Below are 21718 nucleotides of genomic sequence, written 5' to 3' on the forward strand. Positions count from 1 at the left end.
CTCCTTCTATCCATACATCCATCCATCCATTCTCCCATCCATCCATCCATCCATTCTCCCATCCATCCATCCATCCATCCATTCATCCATCCTTCCATCCATCCATCCATCCATTCAGCTATCCATCCATCCATCCATCCATCCATCCATCCACCCAACAGCGTCTATAACCTTCATGATTGTTGTTTTTTTGTCTAGTGTCAAGCTTTTAGAAGGAAGCCCTTATGCAATGTGGCTCAAAGAAATGACAAGAAATTTCCTTTATTTCCCAAATCCTTTTATACAACTAAGCAGACAAGTGTTAAGGGCCTTCCTCAAGGGCCCAGCAGAGGCAGCTTGGTGGTGCTGGGATCTGAGCTTTCAATCCATCTTATGCTGTAAGCCACCATGACAAGTTTTGATTTGAGACACAGCTCAAACAGCAAAATCACTGCTGTGTATTTACAGTTAAACCTGATGGACAGTGATGTTCAGAGCCGAAGCCATTGAGTGAATGCTTTTAATCCCTAAGATGTACATAATGCATTTAAAAATAAATTACCTAGAACAAACAGCCTATGTAAGAGCAACACACACACACACACACACACACACACACACACACACATCTGTTTCTATTGAAAAGACTCATTCAGCAATGATTAAAGTGGTTAAGCAACTATCTTTAACTATCTTTTAAAGCTATAAAGGGTATTTATCAATTTCACAGTACTCTTGGGTTTATATTGAAGGTCTTTCTCTCTCAGCACTGTGCTATTCCATTATTTATTTTGTCCTGTATTCGCTTCAACTCCAAATAGACTTGGACAATATGTGTACATAGTGAATGAGGGAATAAAAGCCTTGGCTTGAGGAAACCACAGACGACCAGATAAGTGGCAGCTCTCAGTCATTACGCTCATTATAAACAACGACCTCGAGTGCATGTTGGTCTTCCTCGGGCCGAGAATGCCAGCGCCAACTTAATTACAGCTCATACATGGCAAAGGACGCTGCCTGCTGAGAGTGAGATATAGAGCGCAGAAAAGGAGAGGAAGAAACTGAGAGAAAGGGAGAGCAAGGCGTTAATGAAGACAGTCTATGTGCTGGAGAACGGAGAATGTCTGGCTGATTTACGAGGATCTTCATGGCAGGCTTTTTGTCGTCTGCACCGTTGACAATTACGCTGAGCTCTGTATCACGGTGCCTTGGAATTTCACAGCCAAACTATTTCCCGCAAGCCAGACGGTTTTTATCCGCACCTGCTTTATACCCTGGACTGGCATTCCCGTAACAAACAGTGCATCCATTACCATCCTAAAATTCTGACAAACACCTGCACTGTCGAAAAACAAGAGTTATACCCACTCAGTGTCTGAGGCAATCTTCTGTCTAGACAGCAACATATGAGGCGATGGATTGTCATTCGGTGCAACCGAGGCGGTGCTGAAGCTTTGTTTGGTGTTTGGTGCAGATATTAAATATGAATGGTAATTACCTAAGACCTAAGACTGTTTCATGATGTATTTTTTTCTGAGTAACCTTCTGAGTAAACAGTCAGGTGGAAGGACAACAGCCTGAAGTGTCTAGTAAACATCACGGTTTTATCAGAGAGCCACGCAGTAAGAATCCATTACGTTTGAAGTGAACTTTCACAACTATTAATCTGTTTATTGAGTCTGAATCCGTGTGAAACTGACACCTTTTTATTTTGCATTTGTTATTTGTCTTGATTTCACACTACATACAAAATATAGAAGAATAAAAGCCTTTATTTATTGTCACATCTACATTACAGCACAGAGAAAGTATTTCTTCACATATCCCGATTTTAGAGGTTTTAAAGTAATTTATTAATTAGAACGTAGAGGTTTTACTAAATCAAACCTGCTCGAAGTAGCATAAAACATAAGCAAGGTCACCAATGAAGTAAGTATTAAGGTATTAGTTCATGATTATTCACATACCGCTATAGTAAATAAAGGAGTTTTCAGTTATCGGATCCAGCATTTACCTATTTTTATAAATAAAATCGACTTCCTTATAGCTCTTACTATCCTTTGGCTCAGTGTGCACCTCGCGGGTCAGATTAGCAGCTCACGTCTACAAAAAAACCTGAACACATCCCCAAAATGCATGTTTGCCTCCTGCATTTGGGTCAATTCAGGGTCGAATCACTTTCACGCTGCAATCGATCGGCACTTGTATGTGCTTGGAAGCAGAACGAGATCACGGTCTTGCTGAGATCTCACCAGTCCATACAGAAAATACTCCAGGGTTTGTTTCAAATGGACTAAAAAACACTGCAAATGCAAAAGTACTTTAAGAAGGTGTTACTTTCCAGAAAAATCGTTCCGGCAATACACACACATACGTATATATTTATATATACGGTGTAGTAACAGTCACCAAGTTACCAAGTCAATTGAAATAATTAAAATATATGTTAGCACGCCTATTAGCACAGAGCTAATTAGCAACATGTACTAAAGGAGCTAAAGGAACAGTTTTGTATAATGTTCTGGTACAAACCTCAACCTGCAGGATAGATGTGAATGTCTTAGCGTCCTCGGTGACCCCGGCCAGGTAGAACGGTTTAGTGAAAATAGGTGGGTGGTCGTTTTCATCTTGAACCTCGATGAACACCTTGGCTGTGTTACCTGCGTAAAAAAAGACACAAATTAAACAAATATACAATTCAGTGCCTTAGACTTTTGGTTGCATTTTTGACTAATCCCTTCCTCTAGGTAGAACTGGGTTGTTCTGGGATGTTGGGGAAACCTTACACAGAATTCTGTTGAAGATAACATTGTGTATGCTTATGAACAACCACTTGAGGCATCTCAGAGAGCAGAAATGGGTTTGATATCACTGTATACTATTCTCTGAATACACAGACACTTGTAGGCTAGATAAAAACTCATGAAATACTTCTTATGAATTTCTTGAAGCCCTGAGTGTCTACTTTCATATGATCCACTAGGGAGTGTGACCTGACACACACTTGGACACACACGCCTGGTAAAAACAGTTAAGACCATGTAACACATTGATTGCTCAGAAAAAAATTCTCCGTTCAATTTATATTGAATCCTAACTTTTCCCGTTTCAGTTGAAGCATTACATAATGTAAAATGGTGGCAAAAACTTATGCGAAATCCATGTAACATTATTATATCGTTTAATCTCAATTGCATTAAATGAATAAATCTCTGATTTAATTACGCCTCAAATGGCAACCGCTCCACTCCTACTCTTCTGGACTGATAAAGTGAGTTCCTATAGATAGCAAAATATTAGGCAGCAGATTATGCCCTCTTACGCTTCTGTCATTTCTCACAGCAGAAAGCCAAGTCCTGTCACTTCTCAGTGAGGCGGCGGGATAGCTTCATCCATCATCTGACAGGACACAGCTCCGTGCCAGGGGGCTTCCAGAACATTCGTTTTGCCACAGGCACTCACAATGAGCTTCTTGACCACAGCATGTCACATGGTCACTACTAATGCATCACTGCAGGCTGATCTGCGTTTTACATAATTGTTTCCGCTAATTGAGGAAAAAAGCTTTCTTCCACAGTTCAAGAGGGTGATATATACGTCCTTCCCAGCTGTATTAATCAACCAATTCTCACGCTACCTACTTTATATTTGCATTTCAGAAAGATTTATTTCATTCTTTTTTTTAAGTGAAGTATGGACCTGTCGAGATGTCTTCCAGAAAATATTCGCTAACAGAAGCACTGTGTGGCGTTTGACTTAAATGCCTGTGACGTAAAAAGTGTTTCATTGTGATTGGCTTTAAAAACTAGCGAAAATGAATCTAATGCGAACGACGATCTGAGAAACCGCAACTCCGCGCGTGTCAACAAACGAGGAGAAATCATCTAAACAAACGAGCTTCTCCGGGACTCTAACTAACTAATCAAACATTTTCTAAAGCAGCAACATGACAGGAAAAAAACAAACAGCTCCAGTTACAGTTGTATAATTGATCTCTGACAAGCATTCAAAGCTACAAGGTGTTTTTATTAAGGGTAAATAGATTGAAAATGTTGGAAATTAAACTAGAATCAGTCGTGTGTGACGTGTCAAACAGTAAGATTCTATGGATTGGACGAACATCCCCCAGATTGCCCGAGAGACAGCAGTGGTGGATGACTCACTTTTTGCAGGAGCCCGCAGGTTGGATGAGATCACTCTCATGGAGTTGGCCTCCACGCGCAGCATGTAGCTGTTGTTTTTCTCAAAGTCAAGGTGCTTAGCTGTGTAGATCTCTCCGGTCTGGTTGTTGAGGCTGAAATCTCCTGTGGAAAAATGCATCATCATTAATATAATCATTAGTAATAACAATCTACAATCTAATACGCAAAACTGATTCGACGGGATAAAGTACATTATAAATGACCTGTTCCAGGATGACAATGTGCCTGTGGACAAAGCAAGTTCCATGAAGACATGGCATAACAAAAGTGAATGATCTCCAGTGTCCTGAACAGAGTGCCAACTTTAACCCCACTGAACATCTTCGGGATAAACTGGATCACAGACTGAGCCCCAAACCTCCTCACCTAACATCAGAGTCTGGGGTTCAGTCCTCAGACTCACGCTCCAACATCTAGAGGAAAAGGTTTCCCAGATAGCGGACAAAATCTGGAATGGGTTGTATTTATATACAGGTTGTTACATTGGTCCAGGTTGTATGTAGCGTACTTGTTCTGTGTTATGAAGTTTGCTGTAGAAGGTTTGACCTGGAAGTGCTTTGAGCACGCTATGGTCTGTTCCTTTATTTATGATGAAATGCTTCTGATGGAATTGACAGGGAATGGAACAGTTAACAAAGGACTGCAACACAACACAAATCAGTGTCATAGACAATTATCTTCTCCCTGAACCATCAGTCTCATGCATATAACGTTATCAGGCCATGCATCCTACAAGCTCCGCTTCCCAGAATACCCTGCACCCAGACACCCAGAACTACACCACTCAGAAACCATAGCAGCTAACACTTTCCCATTAACCAGTCTCCTGTTTCCAAACAAACACAAACACAAAAACTCAAACCGTCATCACCGTGAAGTAAGCATTCAGTTTGTACCGTACATCTGCTTCACCGTTTTGTTTCATGCTTGTGTTTTGACCTTGCTCTTGTCTTATTATTTGAACATTTCTGTGGTGCCTTTATTGTGTTGTTTACATCAGAGACCAAAAAAATTTTGTCATGTATATGTTCAGCACAAGTAAAAAACATTTCACACAAACATTTGTAAATGATGATAAGTAAATGATGATTTCTTGCCATTAATCATCTAAAATATGAAGGTGTTCATCTTCAACTGTAACATTCTGCGTAAGTTCATGAACAGAGGGAAAAACACACATTTCACCATGAAATCCAACAGCATCCTGTTTAGTCTTATATCAGATTTGCGGCAATTAAAATAATTCACTTGTTTATACTGATTTGAAATGTCCGATAAGTGGATTTCCATTCAGCCAGCAGAAATGACGGACAATCACAGACGTGTTTTTATGCAGTTAGTGACCTTCTAAACCTGGTTCATGAAACGCTGAAATGCTTTTAAATGAATATTTATTTAATATTAGTATTAGTTATATATTTTAACACAATCTGTCTAATATACTCATCAAGTATCCAATGGAATTACCTTCTTACACACGTTTGTAATTTATGGGAAAACAAAATTTGCTAAAATGAAAAACAAGAAAAAAAAATTTGTTGAAATGAAGGTTACTATGAAAAATCTACAGTAATCTAAACTCTGGAAGCTTTCCTTCGTTATTAGGGATGCAAATAGATTTTGCTGTTTTCCATTAGTCTTGGTCTGAAGGCCATCAATTGGTAATGCTTTGGGTAAAATTAGGATTTCTGATGCAAACACCAGCTGTGTGTGAAAGCTCATCATCATTTATTAAACATGATTTCCTCTCTTAGATGATGTCAGTGTGCTAAACTTCTAAGATTCAGCAACCCTAAAAGGTAGGATTGCCTTATCTTGTCCTTTTTACAGCCACTACTGCCACTTTGATTAGTGGCACGCTCTGATTCTGATGAGAGTCGAACCAAAACCAATTCTCTTTCATTTCTGACCAGCCCCCAATGTATTTTAATGTGATTCCCAATATAGAAGGCAATTTCACCTGAACACACTGCCAGCATGTGGCTTAATATTACTGATAATATGCTTCTCTCTCTCTGTCTCTCTCTCTCTCTCTCTCTCTCTCTCTCTCTCTCTCTCTTCCTCTTTTTCTATCCCTAAAGACAACATAAGCAATACGAAACCATCTCAAAGTCTACTGTCCGTTCTCTGGAGCTCTCTCAGCAGCCGTGCCTTTTTTCCCCTTTTTTATTCCTGGCTCGATGTGTTACACATTTTAATGTGATACATTACTGCTAGCTTTCGCTCGTCCTGCAGGCTGCTCGTAATGAGCCGGTGTGTATGTATTACAGCCGGTATCCAATTCTGCTCTTATCCTCTTATTGAAAGCCTTAATAAAGGATGATTTCATTCAACAAAATGCCAATGCTACCCCTACCCTAGCCCTCTATGTCACTCCCAGTGTATAATCCTTATTAGCAGTATTAACCTTATTTGAAGAGTTGTTATAGGTCAGTTGTGCTTGCTCTTTGTCTGGAAAGACACATTTGCTGTGTAGTGTGAAGTGTGAAGGTAAAAGTGAGCACTCACCGCCTTCATTCCCTTCAATGATGGAGTAGACGATGCTCTGATTTATGGCAGAAGCCAGGATGACTCCGACCACCTTCCCTGGAGGAGCTTTCTCACTGACTGGTGGAAACCTGCACACACACCCACACACACACACACACACACACACACACACACACAGGAAAAGAAATTTACTACGAACATGGACAAAAAATGTATCTTACAACAACAAAAAAGATAAACAGAAAAACAAAATCTGTACAACAAACCACTGTGGCTCATCTGAGGGGCATCACACCATAAGCATGAATGGCACTAACCACACAAGAGTAAAGTTCCTGGTGCAAAATAAACATCCCTCATCTACACAGAAAGCTGCTAAACAGTACAAACCGTATCATTTTCTGCACAACTGGACGCATTTCACAGCCGATGCCGGGAACGCCAATCTAAACCACTCTCATGTGACAGAAAATACTGTTACTGTCACAGCAGCAGATGCAGACAGCATGCACTAACAAAGTGCTCGTCACATCCTTTTACCCAAACGCATGAATATCCAGAGTCATGGATGCAATTCGATGGCTGGGTTTTTGTTTCCTGAAACGAGCTCGATTCATTTCGGCTGTAAAAGTCTGCTTGATTCACGTTTAAAGGGAGAGAAGGAAAAAACATGCGTAATTAATCAGCTACTGTGGTTAATAGAATCTTGGGAGTGCTCGCTGTACCGAAGGTATTACAATGCCAGTGAATTGTGCCTGTGATGCATGAACGTCTTATTATTAAGGAGATGCTTATTATGCTGGTTTATGGGGAAAACCGTGACATCATCTGAATGAAGACACAAGAGGTAAACAAATATATATAATCTACAGTATGTATAGATCTAAACGGAAAAAAACAGAGATGGTAGAAAGGTTTAAACTATTCTAAGACACAGCCAGATCATATATACTGTCCATCATTTTCTGCTTCCCATTATTATTATTATTATTATTATTATTATTATTATTATTATTATTATTATTATTATTTCATTTAAAAATATTATTATTATTTTTTTTTTGTACCGGGTTCATTTTTAAACCGATCCACAGAATTCAGCCGCGATGTTGATCCTTTTATGGTCACTAAGAAGCAACAGTCCCCATTGAAATACACTCAAAAGTATTTCATTGGTCATGATTTCATGTTATTATTTCAATTCAAACCTCATTGTTCCAACTACTCAAACACTAGCAATCAATTGGATTGTTTCAACAATCTGAGAAACATCACCCTGAGCCTTTGTTAGCAACTGAGTAGCTACAACCTAACAACCACCTGGGATCACATTTAAAACTTTTAGAAACATAGCAATCATCATCTGGGACACCTTAAAAGCCATGTAGCAGCACCTTTGCAACGAGATGGTAGAGCATAGCAGCCACCTAGCACCCAAACTGGTTAGTATATCAGCAACCATAGCAGCACCCATAGCAACCATCTGGAATATGACAGCAACCACCCAGTAACCAGGTGGGATGGCATAGTAACCACTTAGCAACACCATAGCAACCACTTTTGTAGCCGGTTGATTGAGAAATGTGAGTTTAACGCAATAATAAGTAAGTTCAATTTTCTGGCTTAAATCAATGGATTAACTTTATGAAAACCTGTTAAATGGTATTTTTGTCTAATGTTTATATTCGCTGCTTAATGATCCTTGTCAGAGGTTCGTACTAATTGCAGTGGGTGGGGCCTTAATTAGTGATACATTCGTATGTGTTATTTTCCTACGCAGGGATCAGAGAGTTGGCCTTCTAATGTGTGTATGCTAATACACCGTGCTTCTCTGGTGTCCGGTTGGTTACAAATCATGATCCGCTTCACTTTTACTGGGAAATGATCCAGACTGGAGTGGTGTAATTGTGTGAGTATATTTAAATAATTTGTAGCTACATTTAGTCTTGTGGAACATCTACAAAACATGTTCCTGTTATTAATTACAGTCTGTTAATAACAACTATAAACAATCATTCCATTTGCAGCCTGTCTTTCTTCTTTTTGAAGTTAATAAGACAAAAAATAAAACAGAAAGCACAAATATCCAGCAATCCCGAAGACGTAACTGTGGTGGAAAACGTACTGACCTTTACAGATCACTGACACCCAAGACCAAGACTCTGCCTATACTTTATTACAGAAAGTCTCAAAAATAAACAATTGTTCATTGTTAAACAGCGACACATTATTTTTTTTTAGCCCGTAAGGAGAGTTCACTATTCAAGTCTATCTGAATGAGCTGTTGCTATAGAAACAATAACATACTAGAACCAACACAGTAATACATGTATAAACCCATCATTTATGTTACGCCAGTAATAAGACAATTATTCCACACATCCTGATTTTAAGAATTGAATAATGCAGCAGTAGAAAATGACTTATTTGCATTCATAGATCTAAACAAAATAGATTTAACCTTGAAACCTGTCAATCTTTATACCTAGCTGTATTCCCAGAATGCAGACATTCATGTGGCTGAATTTGATTCCTTATTCTGCTTATCTACCTCACGTGGTCTTTGCAGGAACATGCAGGGCATATAAAGCTTTTAAAAACTAAATAAAGTTGAATTTTTAATTTTTTCTTTGTGAATTCTTTTTGATGTATAATATATTAAGATGTTTACATTTTAATTTCATGTCAAAGATTAAAGCTCGCTTCATGCTCATGGTAATAAACTAGCACCTATGACATGGGATCCATTTTCTTTCCAATCCTCTGAACATGAAAATCGATGTATTTTGCAAATCTTAAAGATAATGTACAAAATATTACATTTAAACCGAACTAAACCTTTTAGGTCTGAATTCCGCCGAGTTGTTTTCCGCCTCTCCAAAACTCCATCTTGTTTGTAAATGTTGGTTGTGAACAAACCTACAAGGCCATTTGTTCAGTTCCAGGTATTGCTGAAGGTGATACACTTGAGCTGTTGTTATTCCAGGCCAACAGATGACAGAGGCTCTGAGTGGCTTCTTCACCTCTTGTAATCCCTTTTTAAGCCCCCCACACACACACCCCACACACACACTCTCCATCTGTCTCTTCACCAGGCTCCTCTTGGCCTGCCCTCCCTGCTCGTGCTGTGCTGTGTTGGCCCAGATAACAGAGTGCATTCCTTGCTTGCTCTTGGTTTGCTGACAGAGCTCTAATGACCGCTCCACTCCACTCCATTCCACTCACACACACATTTAAGTGTCTAATGAGGTCCCTTGAGGCCGGCGTCCCAGTGATTTCCGTCACAGTCCTTTTTTTCTGCACCTCACACCAGTATGCTTAGCCCTCATGTCATGCTCACTATATAGGAACTGATGGTTTTTCACACAGGCCATTTCTTTGGATTTTATGTGAGACCATGCTATATCCTCTCGGTGGCAGGTTTGAGTGCACAGGTGGGAGTCGAAATAAGTGGTAGAGTAAATACGCTCTGGATGTATTTAATGTTTAGGAAACATGTCTCACAAGCTATTTTACTTCAAACATGACAGAACATGATGCTGTGCTTTTATTACAATTAGTCCTATTTGCATGGCAGAATAGATATACACCTAATCAACTCTATTTACCAAACGTCCACAATGCTCTCACACCATCATCATCATCATCATCTTCATCGTTCCCACATGTTGGAGGAATGGAAATCAACAAAACGGTCAGGACTCTGATGGCTTTCAGTTTCACATCACCGTTGACTTTGATGACAGATAAAAACAGAAATGAACCTGTACGTATTCTTAAAGCCCCGAGTGCCTGATTTCATATGATCCATTAATTAACACTGTGGAGTGAGACATGACAAAGTCGACACAACAAAAAACGGAGAAACTCCAATTTTTGGCCTCTGGTCTAAAAAGATAAATAAACTACATGACATTTATAAGAAGAAATTTAGAATGATGGACCCAGTGATTATTTCCCCACTAATGTGAGCATGAACACAATTCAGCCGAGTGAAGCAAGGACATTGAGGCTGTTGAGTGATGAAGCTGATGTGGGGGTGCAAATAACACACAAACAGTACAAAGGCTTTATTAAGAACACCTCTACACCTGTAGTTATTCTATTATCTAATCAGCCAATCGTGTGACAGCGGTGCAGTGCATAGAATCATGCAGGTATGGCCAGCAGCATCAGGTAATATTCACGTCAAACATCATAATGTGATGAACCGTGGCATGATTGTTGGTGTCAGATGTGAGAATTTCTGTAATTGATTGACCTGCTGATTTACACACACATACACACACAAGACTTCAAGGTTTGCTCAAAATGGTACAATAAAGAAAAAACCTCCAATGAGTATCAGTTCTGCAGACAAACACATTCTTGAAGAGAAAAGTCAGTGGAGAATGACCAGACTGGTTCAAGCTGACAGGAAGGCTACAGGAACTCAGATAATCACTCTGTACTTATTAACTTTGGTGAGCAGAACATGCTGAACCTTGAGGTGGATGACCTACAACAGTGGAAGACCTCATCAGATCTCACTTCAATCAGCCTAGAACAGAACACTGAGGCTGCAATGGGCACAGACTCACAGCTGAAGATTGGAAAACCATATGTTTGGTCTGATGAATCTGGACTTCTGCTGAGGAACACAGATGGAAGGGTGAGAATTTGGCACCAGCAGAATGAATCCATGGACCCAACCTGCCTTGGCACAGTGATGCTAGTCAATCAATCACTAAATCAATAGATCAATAAATCAATCACATGAATGTCTCATGACTATTGGAGTATTGTTATGACCACCTGCAACCCTTCATGACCATGATTTCAACAAGCTCAGTGTTACTCAGTGTCATTTTGGAACACATGAGATAAGAAATCTGCAGAAATTCTAATGTTTGTCATCATGTCAACATGAATAAGAATCTCAAAAATATAAAAAAAAGTCAAAACGTCTGTGTGAAAAGTTTCCTCAGGCTGGTGCAAAAATTACACCAACTCGAGGAAAACAACTCACGGAGACGAACGATTTTATTCAGAGCTTTTGAGCTTGTTTGATTTTTGTATAATATGTTAAGAACAAAGAAAAGCCGTTTTATTCGTCTGATCTGTATTTAAGAGATGATAACGATGCGAGATCACATGGAGCTGAGAACTCTAACATTTATTAAAACAAAACTAATCAAACACATAATCCTTATAAATGATAGTCAACATCGCCATAAATCCTGCTGCTACAAAAATATCCTGACTTTTGTCCTTTTTTCAGAGATCAGCACTAAAGCATATATATTCTGCATAACAGCAGGGAATTTTGTTTTGTCCATATTCATACCATTCTGCTGAAACACTTTCAATTGCAACTCTTCAGAAACCCCAGGCTTTGTTTTCTTGGCATGTAATAAAAGAAACAACTCGCCGGCATTCAAGCACAAAATAGGAACATAAGTTATCTAATGCAAACCAGAGTAGCTGACTGATAGCAATTTGGCATGAATATGTGATTTCTTTCTTTCTTTCTTTCTTTCATTTTTTTTTTTTAACGAATGGATATGTCAGACTGTGCCAGACACACGCTACATGCGCAGTGGAAAATGCACTTTAAATGATTTAAATAGAAACTGAAGTGCCTGTTTTCATATCTTTACTACATTGAGGTGGCCTCTGATCCACCAGCTCCAGGACATGAAAGGAACAGTTCACCGCAAACACGTCGTCGATGATAATCGTGACTGAAAGCTAGCAGTGTCAGGCTACAATCACGTGACCAAAAGCTGTCATTTCTGCCTCGTAGGTTACTAGCTCATCATACTATAATAGATGAAGCTATCTCTAAATGTTTTTCTCTAGGAGTCTAGTCAAGAGTTCAAAGCCTTCAAGCGCTAACAACCTGCTGTAAGTTTATGATCTGTTAACCTTGATTCTGTTCTTGATCTGCGCAGACGTGATATTTTTTTCCTGTACACGTAGAACTTCTATAAAAAGTGTAAGCTTGGCTCTTCAATCCTTTCCAACATCTGACCATCTCATTCTCACACCAGTGCTCCAGCTCCATGAGTAAGAGAAGTCAACAGCCTCGCTCTCTCCTCAGCTCCAGAGCCACCTGTGGTGAGAACTTAGCACATCTCAAAAGCAAGCCAGGGTCGCTCCGTGGCAATCCATTCTCACCCCTTTAAATAAAAAAAGCCTTTTTTGGTGGTGCTAAAGGTTCCGGCAGAGGATTAGGCGCTGACCTTTTTAAAACCATTTGCAATCAGTGTGCCGGGAAACAGGTGCCACACTGCGCTTGTCCTTTCCATACAAGAGCAAAAGGGCAAGCTGCATTCTGGTTGACTTGGTGGGGTAAAGGTGGTCATTCAGTGAAATGTACTCCGCCATTCAAAAACAATTTCCACTCCACCAGAACATATTCATTCCAACGGTGTTGTGTATTATACGTCGGCTGTTCAGACCGTGAGAACGTTGCCTCCAGCTGCTGCTTTACAAATCATCATTCCCAGCAATTTATCACTTCAACAATGCAATTTTGACGCCTTTTGACTAAAGGAAGGTGTTATATTATCGCATCTGCGAGGGCAGTGCAATCAATTAGAAAGATAGTTCAGGAGAGATAGAAGAGAAGATTAGATTTGTGAAAGTGGTCCGCGAGTGAGATAAATACCTCCGTTTTAAAGCTCCAGCAGTCAAATTCTTGCACTCAAGTATTCCTCTCATTTGCATACATAGCTGTCTTTTAGATGTTTACTAATCAAGCTGTAGAGCAGCCTATAAAGCCTTATGAATATTTTATACTCAGCCCTTGTCCTGCCAATGAAACAGAGTGCACAGGAAATCATCTGTGATTTAGCCATACATGGATTAAAGTAAGAGAAGCCATTAAGATGATTAATCGGTTCTACGCCTCTGATTCGCTTTTGTTCTCTTTAGGCTCTTGTAGGAACGTCAGCTCATCAAAGTCATCGAAGACAAACAGTCCTCACTCCGATCAACACGAGGAAATAAACAGCATTGCACAGCAAAGGATATGATAGCACATGCCATAAAACATTATGTACATAAATAAAAGGATTATACGGCAGTCGAAAAGCCATTATCTAGACCGCAATTATGGCTGAACAATACGGTGTTAAATATGGTGTACGCTTGCATTTAAAAATAAGGGTCGGGAGGCAGGGTTTGTGCTTGGCTCAGAGCTTTAAAAAAATAAATAAATAAATAAAAAACTGAACAAAAAAATCTAGACTTTATTCTGTTAAAAATATCAAATATCGCATATAAAGGTTTTGTTTTTAAAGTCGTTAAAACAGTTAATCTATTATTAGAAATTCGAATCAATTACAAAATCACACTCACTCACACACACACACACACTCACACACACGCACACACACAAACCCACAGACACACACAAACCCACCCACACACACACACACACACACACACACACATTCAGTGTTTCACTGACTCATCGATCTGTTCAGTTACAATAACCGTTTGGTTTTTCAGTTCAGGGTCGCGGTCTATTTTGTTTGACGTGACCTTTCTATAACCCTAATCATCACATTGGTGGTTCACTTCATTACATCCACCTGCTTGTTAACACAAAATAGACTTGATGTTCCTGTAAACATCGATTCACCCAAAACATGTATACACCAGACAAAACAAATGTTTCCGACATGGCCAGTTGGCGTTCAGTTATGTCTGATTGTTTCTTTGTTTTGTTAATCAGCATACAACACTGCCAGCTGAAACAATATTGGTTTTTATAAACGATTTATAAAGGATTTTATGTCTTAAGCTGTTAGACTAAAGTTAAAAGTAAAGACTATTTAAGATTATTACTTGTCACACTGGATGACATGAACCAATAAAATCATGAAATCCTGCTCTCTATGTTAGACTATATGATGAAGATATGATAAATCAGATCTCCATGAGTATATCATTATATCCTTATACATTCTATGAACAAATATTATAAACCTGAATTCAGGTAAAACAGCTGATGTAGAGAGGGAATTTTCTCTCTTTTATTTGCAAAGACACTGTCCATCTTGAGTCTGCTTAATACTGTAGCCTGCTTAAATGTACTGTGTAATTATTCTAATGTTGGATTTTATCTGTCTGTCTGTCTGACTGTCTGTCTGTCTATCTATCTGTCTCTCTGTCTGTCTGTCTGTCTGACTAACTCATAAGACAGTATGACCTTGAGGCAGCTTCCTTCTATTTTAGACACAGCTAATATATAAAGAAAGTAGAAGGTGCCCAAATTCAGTTCTGGATGAACGGATTTACATCGCAGTTTGGTGGTTTCCCAGGTTTAATGTGTAGTCTGGCCTCTTACTGGTGTCAAGCTGATATAAAGAAAGCAGTCATGGTCTACAAGGTTTGGCTATTGCCATGCAAGTCTTTTTTAAATCAGAAATTTAACACACCTTGACTGCATTATTTTAATACAGTAGAATTTCCAGAAGAAATAAAATCCATCAGATGACAGTTTTGTAGATGCACCGTGTGAACAACACAATTTATTTAAACTAACAGAAAGGTCAGATGCTCACAAACACTCCACAGCAGTAGTGTTTAGAGGAGCGTTTCTGAACATACGTTGAACTTTCGAGTGAATAGGTTACAGCAGTACAACACAATGCTAGATAAGAACAGGTACATAAGGTCATATGCTGGAATAATATGGTAATTGGAATAATGGTGTAGGCTTGACAAGCTGTGAGATAGCTGGAACACTAGGTGTTTGGTGGTAAAGGAATAAATCTGTGGATTCATCCTGCCTCTTCTTGGTGGTGTTATTATTTGCAGGCTCTGATGATTATGAATCTATTTACAGAAGAATTTGTTTTTCTCCAATGTGACGATTTAAACTCAAGCTCAATAAATGTCATTTTATTCCCTTAAAAACGTAGCCACACCTCTCAGCAGTGTGAAAACAGCCGCAGGTAAAGATGCCAGCAGTGTTTTAATGTTCTGACTCTTTTAAAGTTTTTGGTGTTTTAAACTGATGGTTTAGCAGAGCCCTGATCTCAACATCATTGTGTCTGTCTGGAATTACATGAAGAGAGAGAAGGATCTATTGTAGGTCCGTGGTTCTCCAAGATGTTTTCAACAACCTACTGTACCTTCCGAGATCCTTCAAAAACTCTGTGTAAGGCAAAGGCTTCTCTTCTGTTCATTTAGCTTCCATTTTGTTAACTGAAAAAAAGAAACTATTAAACTATTATTATAAACTATTACTGAAAACATTTATACTATACAGTATATTTTCACACCCGCCTAAAACGTTTGAACAAAATATAAATATATCACTATGCCCCTTTTAATCCTCCTGTACTTCTTGACTGGTCCAACCATCTCTCAAGGTAAAAGGAAGCAATGCATCAGGTGGTGATGAACATCCCCATCAAATGAACATCCCCATTAAGTCACTGGTGGTTTTCAAACAAGGTTTAAAACCTACCTCTTCCTGAAATACTTAAACTAGCACATAAAAACATCCATCTATGCATTATTTGTTGCTGTATTCCTTCACAAAAGAGTTTTAGACTGTTGGTATTTCGTTTCCATGACCTAGTGATCCAGTATGGACGTCTTCACTGATAGATCTTCAAAGCACTTCTGTAAGTCGCTAAAATATGAATGTATATACCGCACATTGAACATCGTAATGCTGCAACAGATTTGGACCTGTTAATTCCGGAGAAGAGAAATTATAGATCTATCTATCCTATACTCGGTTTATTATTTTTGTTTATTTTATTAATATTTTTCTGCTAGTTGCTAGATATAGATGCACTCCAGACCCAAGCTTAAACAACAGATTTCCCATGGCTGTAATCTTCGAGGTATGATGCTTGTCTGGCCTGTCGGGGTGTACAGAGTGAGGCGTGTCATCACATTCTCTGGGTCTGTTATTTGCTGTTGAGTGCAGAGAGTTTGGTGCCATCAGACTGAGAGGTCTCAGGGATGTATGTGAAGTTTATATTATAACTATTAGTAGTAGAAGAAGTAGCATTGGTATTAGGACGAGGAGGAGTAAATGTAGTAGTATTGCAGCGGGGATGAACACAAACATTGCATAATACCTTAGGAAATTGATGTACAGTATTACTGAAGAAGAAACCAGTCCATTTCTCTCTCTCTCCAAATCTGCTACAGTCTCAAACCACACTAATAAAATGAGGTTATCTGGCAGGTGCGAAGTGTATCTATGACCTCTAAACCCAATCAGTGTCACACTCATGTAAGCCACATAAAGGTTTTTCCACCTCAGTAACCTTGTTAAATATTGCATCAGCCCCGTCAGTGTTAGCGTTCCACTCAAACACCTTCCTCATTCTTCCTCTCCTTTTACAAAGAAGCTGACTCAAGCCTAAGCTTTGGTTTCATTCACAGTAACTGATTACAGCCAGACATCCTGTTGTCTAAAAACATATTAAAATAAGTATTAAATAATTATAATAATCTTTGTATAAATACAACAATGACATTGAAATCGATTTAAATCAGCTGTTTAACATAAAGGTGGGTTTTGCATGTAGTTAACAGCATTTTTCTTTAACTGAACGCACACAGACACACACACACACACACACTCGAATCAACCTGCTATCATGCTAACTTGATAGTTGCATCAAGATGGTAGCATTGGCTAAACAGGACCAAATCCATATATTTGAAATTTTATTCAGTGAATTGTTAAGATTTACATCTACAGTTTTGTCAGCATTATATATGGTTTGAATATGAAACCAATTGCAGAAATTGTTCAGAAGGCATTGAAAATTACAATTATGTTGATGTTTATAGCTTCAGTGGATCCTGTAACTGCACTTGAGATGTGTACCCGGGCACCTAAACAACCCTTAATATGCCGATAAGGGTTCCCACAAAGGAAATGGCAGAACAAATCGATGACGCTTTAAAAACACGCATTAACAAGCTGGCGACACAGTTGAGGTTGGCGCATGCTAATCAGCACTGCTATGCTAATGGTGTGCTTGTTTGTCTGACCCTCTGGAAGAAGCTGAATACTAATAGTACAAGTTCTGCATTGTAGAATGAGAGACTACCTTGGCCTTAAAGCCCTCATTACTTCAGTCAGCCTCAGCTATGGAGTATATGAGGAAGAGAAGCTGAACTAACAGCGAGAGCAGCATGCGTGGCTAATTGGCGCCTCACCGCTCTGAACGCACCGACCCATAACAGATGACATTTGAACATCGTGTTGATTCGCTTCACCTGAAAGTGCAACATGAAGTGCAGAACAGACTGTCAGAGGAATACAGTCTCCCAAAAAAACGACCGCTAATCGTTTGCTGCATCACAATAATGACCTCAGAATAGAAATTTAGCACTTTTTTAATTGAATGGAAAACCATAAATTTATCTAAGGTTGTATGTTTGGAGAGAATCTAAAAATTGACAGTTATGGATTTAGATTTAGAATAAAAATGTCACACACAGCACTAAACGTGCCGTATGTTAGAGTATTAGCATTTATGGTAAAAATAATACTTTACAACTGGGACATTAATAACCAATTAGAGCGCTCTATGTTCAGTTTGACTTCAATTCCTTCAGAAAACTGGTTCTATTTTACTAAGAGATTAATCTTAGGACTTAACCAATAATTCTGTAAGAAAATGCAGCATCACATAGTTTATTAGATATTAGATCACGTCCTTCCATTTTATCTCTTTACTTAATTACTGCGTTCGACATATAATCGTTACCTCGTCACAGAATCTAAAGACAGACACCAGACACGAGCTTGGTTCGGGTAAGAGTTCAAAACTGTCCTTCAGATCCAAAAAAAAGAAGGAAAAAAAAAGCAATCTACCTGCAACCATGTGCCAAATGTTAAGCACTCATATTTATCACACCAGGCCTCAGAACCATGGCAGGTTTATCTCCTGTATATTCATGCACCAGGAGTGGGAGGATTGGGGAGAAAAAGATGTATGTAAGCATCCACGGTGGTAAGCAGAAAAATAAGACACCGATTGCTGTGATCGTCAAAACGACAAACTCTGAAGTTTCAAGGTGCCCGGTTGGTGATTTAGTGAAAGTTGCTGTAGCTTCATTAGGCTGGTTTTATGGGATAAGCCGCATTACAAAATGCGCAGGCTGCTGCTTGTAAAAGAGGAAAACGTGGAAACTGCCACAAGCAAAATCCTTTCATCAGACTGTATTTGTGCTAAAAAAACAACTTTTACGATTCACCTTAGCTTGAAAAGGTGTTTTGTATTTAATAAAACTTTTGTTTTTTTTAATAAAACTTAAAACTTTTGTTCGCACTAAGGTGAGATTATTCTTCTCATCCATTGTGGTATATAATTAAAAGAAGAACAAAGCAACTGAAAGACTGCTGTCCGGACAATAAACAAATATAAATACGTTGTTCAAACTGAACAGTCAGCTTCATTTATCAGTCTGTTAGAACATGATGGTGGAAATGTTTTTTTTTTTTTCAGTTTATAGGGCACACTGAAATTCATTTTCCCACAAGAGTTTTATTAACTCTGATTTACTTCATACCGTGATCATGGCTAACTCCCAGCGATCACATGACATCCCATGCTAATACCTCTTGACTCTGATTGGATTGACGTTAATCTAAAAAGGAAGGAATTAGTGTTTGTGGACCAAATCTCAAAAATTGTGCTGAACTGTTCCTCAGGAGCTCTTGGTTTCACAATTTCACTGGACTATAAACTGTTGTAGAAATGACATGATTTACATTTAACTTATTATTGTTTCCTGTCCAGTGTCACTAAATGAGGATGAGGTTCACTTCTGTCTGGTTCCTCTCAAGGTTTCTTCCTCATATGATCAGTTTTTCCTCGTCACTTTAAACTTAAATTTTTTTCTCTTTCTTTACTTCTCTAAAGCTAAATATGAGATAATGTGAATTGTGAAAAGTCTATGTGAATTGAATTGAATTGAAAAGATCAAAACCAGAGAACAAGAAGCAAAACAAATGTCTTGTTGATAACAGAACACGAAGGAAACCGAGCAATTATTTCACAGTAAAGCTTGTGGTCTATCACGTTGATGAGTGTGTCGTCGAAGTGAATGTGGAAGCGATGGCGTGTTGTGGGAAATAAATTCCGTGGCGTCCGGATAATAGTACGCTGTGTGTGCTGGGAAATAAAGTTTAACCCAACAGTGATAATGGACACAGTAGTGAATTACCGATGGTGAAGCATCAGTAAGGTATCATCAGTGCGCAGACACACTCTTCAGTGTTCTCTCTTCACACACCAGTGCGTTCTCCCTGAAGCCTTCTTACACCAGCGAGAGAGAATTTCTCATAAGGAATCTGGATATAGTTAGGCAGGAAGCCCACTGATGGCACACAGAACACCAGAGAGTATACAACACATGCATTAGGTTCACTCACACCACACTGGTCATTTATCCCTGTTTAAAACAAGCCACTAGCATAAAATTAACACACTGACAAAACTCTGTACCGAAATGCTATCGTTTCTTTTTCGGTGGAATTAGAGCTGGCTCTAAAGTGTTGCACAGAATTAAAAGAAGATGCTGTGGCAAATAGAGTTGATTTATAAGCCAGCTTTCTGGATTAAAAAAAAAATCCATTTCCACCTAAGCAGCATGTGCTAAATCGAATGCACATGTGGCCTAAAGCCAGCAGGGCAACAGCTCACACCAGAGCATCTTCAGTTTATATACGTTTTAAACTGAAAATGGTGTGTAATTATTTTTTTTCATATTGAACATATCTAATTGATCTAAAGAGCTTCATATTAACCACCACTGTGGAGTGGGACATGACAAAGACATCCAGTACTCAACATGGACAGAACAAAACAGGCGCAAATTCTATTTTTGGCTTCAAAACACATACAGATACACACTTAAATAAAACCAACACACAAACACACCATCACATATCAAAACCTGAGCTCATCTGTTCAATATCTTTCAATATAAATATGAGCTCTGGAACTCTTCCACCTTTGCTGGCTGTCTATTAAATGTCACCTTATGGCTACTTAAATGTCACCATCTATTCCAGTCTATCATAACATTTAACAGTCAAACTGTTTATTTAGTTTGCCGTATATCGTAATCCCAGTATGACGGTTATGTGAGTTTTTATTTCTACTTTTAAGGGAATATAAAGAGCAACTCTGTGCTGGTGTATTGCATCACACAGGCCTTTTTACCTCCTGTTTCTTTGTGTATGATCAATCATTTAATTTAGACACCGCTTTCAACTGGAGCCATTTCAATAAATTCAACTCCATCAGTCAAACGCTACACAGTTACACAGCTACTGACAATGTCCTTATAAAACAAAACAGAAGCTGCTTTGAATATCTTGAGTATCTTTTTCCATCTCCTTTGTTTTTTTTCTTCAGATTTCAAGTACACGAGATGTATGCAACAATATAAAATGCCACATACAAACTTTCCCTGTTCTTTTGTTTAAATCGATAAAAGCCATTTAGTTAGCTAAGCTACTTCTGAGGCATCTGTTATTTGCTTTATTTGCCAAAAGAATTGAATTGATTACCCCTGGTGTCAAATATATTAAACATTTAATCTAATAAAGTAGCCATAATGCATTCAAGGAAAGTGCACTCTGGCCTCTGAGAAAACTATATTGTGAATATAGAACATTCACACACTTTGCCTTAGAGCTATCATACATATTCATAGACTTTTATTATAAAAGCTTCACTGACAGCTTCACATCATTTCAAGTCCCTTTTCTAAAAGTAGCTCTTTATCTAGTCTCTGCGACAACCAGAACAGGACGGCTTCTTAAACCCGATAGCATCGCATGAGGAATAAGAAAACTGAATCTGCTTCTATTCTGGTGTGATATCTGTCATAGCAATGACTTAACGCTTTAGCGCTTTTGATTATTCCTTTATTTGTCGACAGATGCTAATAAGGGTGTACTTATTTGCATGCTAATAAAACACAAGTATGTTAATAAAACTAAACAATAAAATTGTTACTGATAACTGCTTTCTGGTACCTGCTTAGTACTCGTACCTGGT

General features: G+C 38.6%; 1 protein-coding gene across 1 annotated transcript in view; it reads right to left on the reverse strand.

Annotated features, from left to right (window-relative positions):
* The window catches only part of pcdh15b (protocadherin-related 15b), a 163460-nt gene that overhangs the window by 20646 nt on the left and 121096 nt on the right, over window positions 1-21718 (reverse strand). Inside the window, exons 25-27 of the mRNA XM_060891532.1 lie at window positions 6690-6799; window positions 4143-4283; window positions 2512-2639 (exon numbers count right to left, since the gene is read on the reverse strand). Of these exons, the coding sequence (XP_060747515.1) occupies window positions 2512-2639; window positions 4143-4283; window positions 6690-6799 (379 nt within the window). The remainder of the gene's footprint in view (window positions 1-2511; window positions 2640-4142; window positions 4284-6689; window positions 6800-21718) is intronic.

The sequence above is a fragment of the Tachysurus vachellii genome, chromosome 2 (genome assembly GCF_030014155.1).
Source record: "Tachysurus vachellii isolate PV-2020 chromosome 2, HZAU_Pvac_v1, whole genome shotgun sequence".
Classification (NCBI taxonomy): domain Eukaryota; kingdom Metazoa; phylum Chordata; class Actinopteri; order Siluriformes; family Bagridae; genus Tachysurus; species Tachysurus vachellii.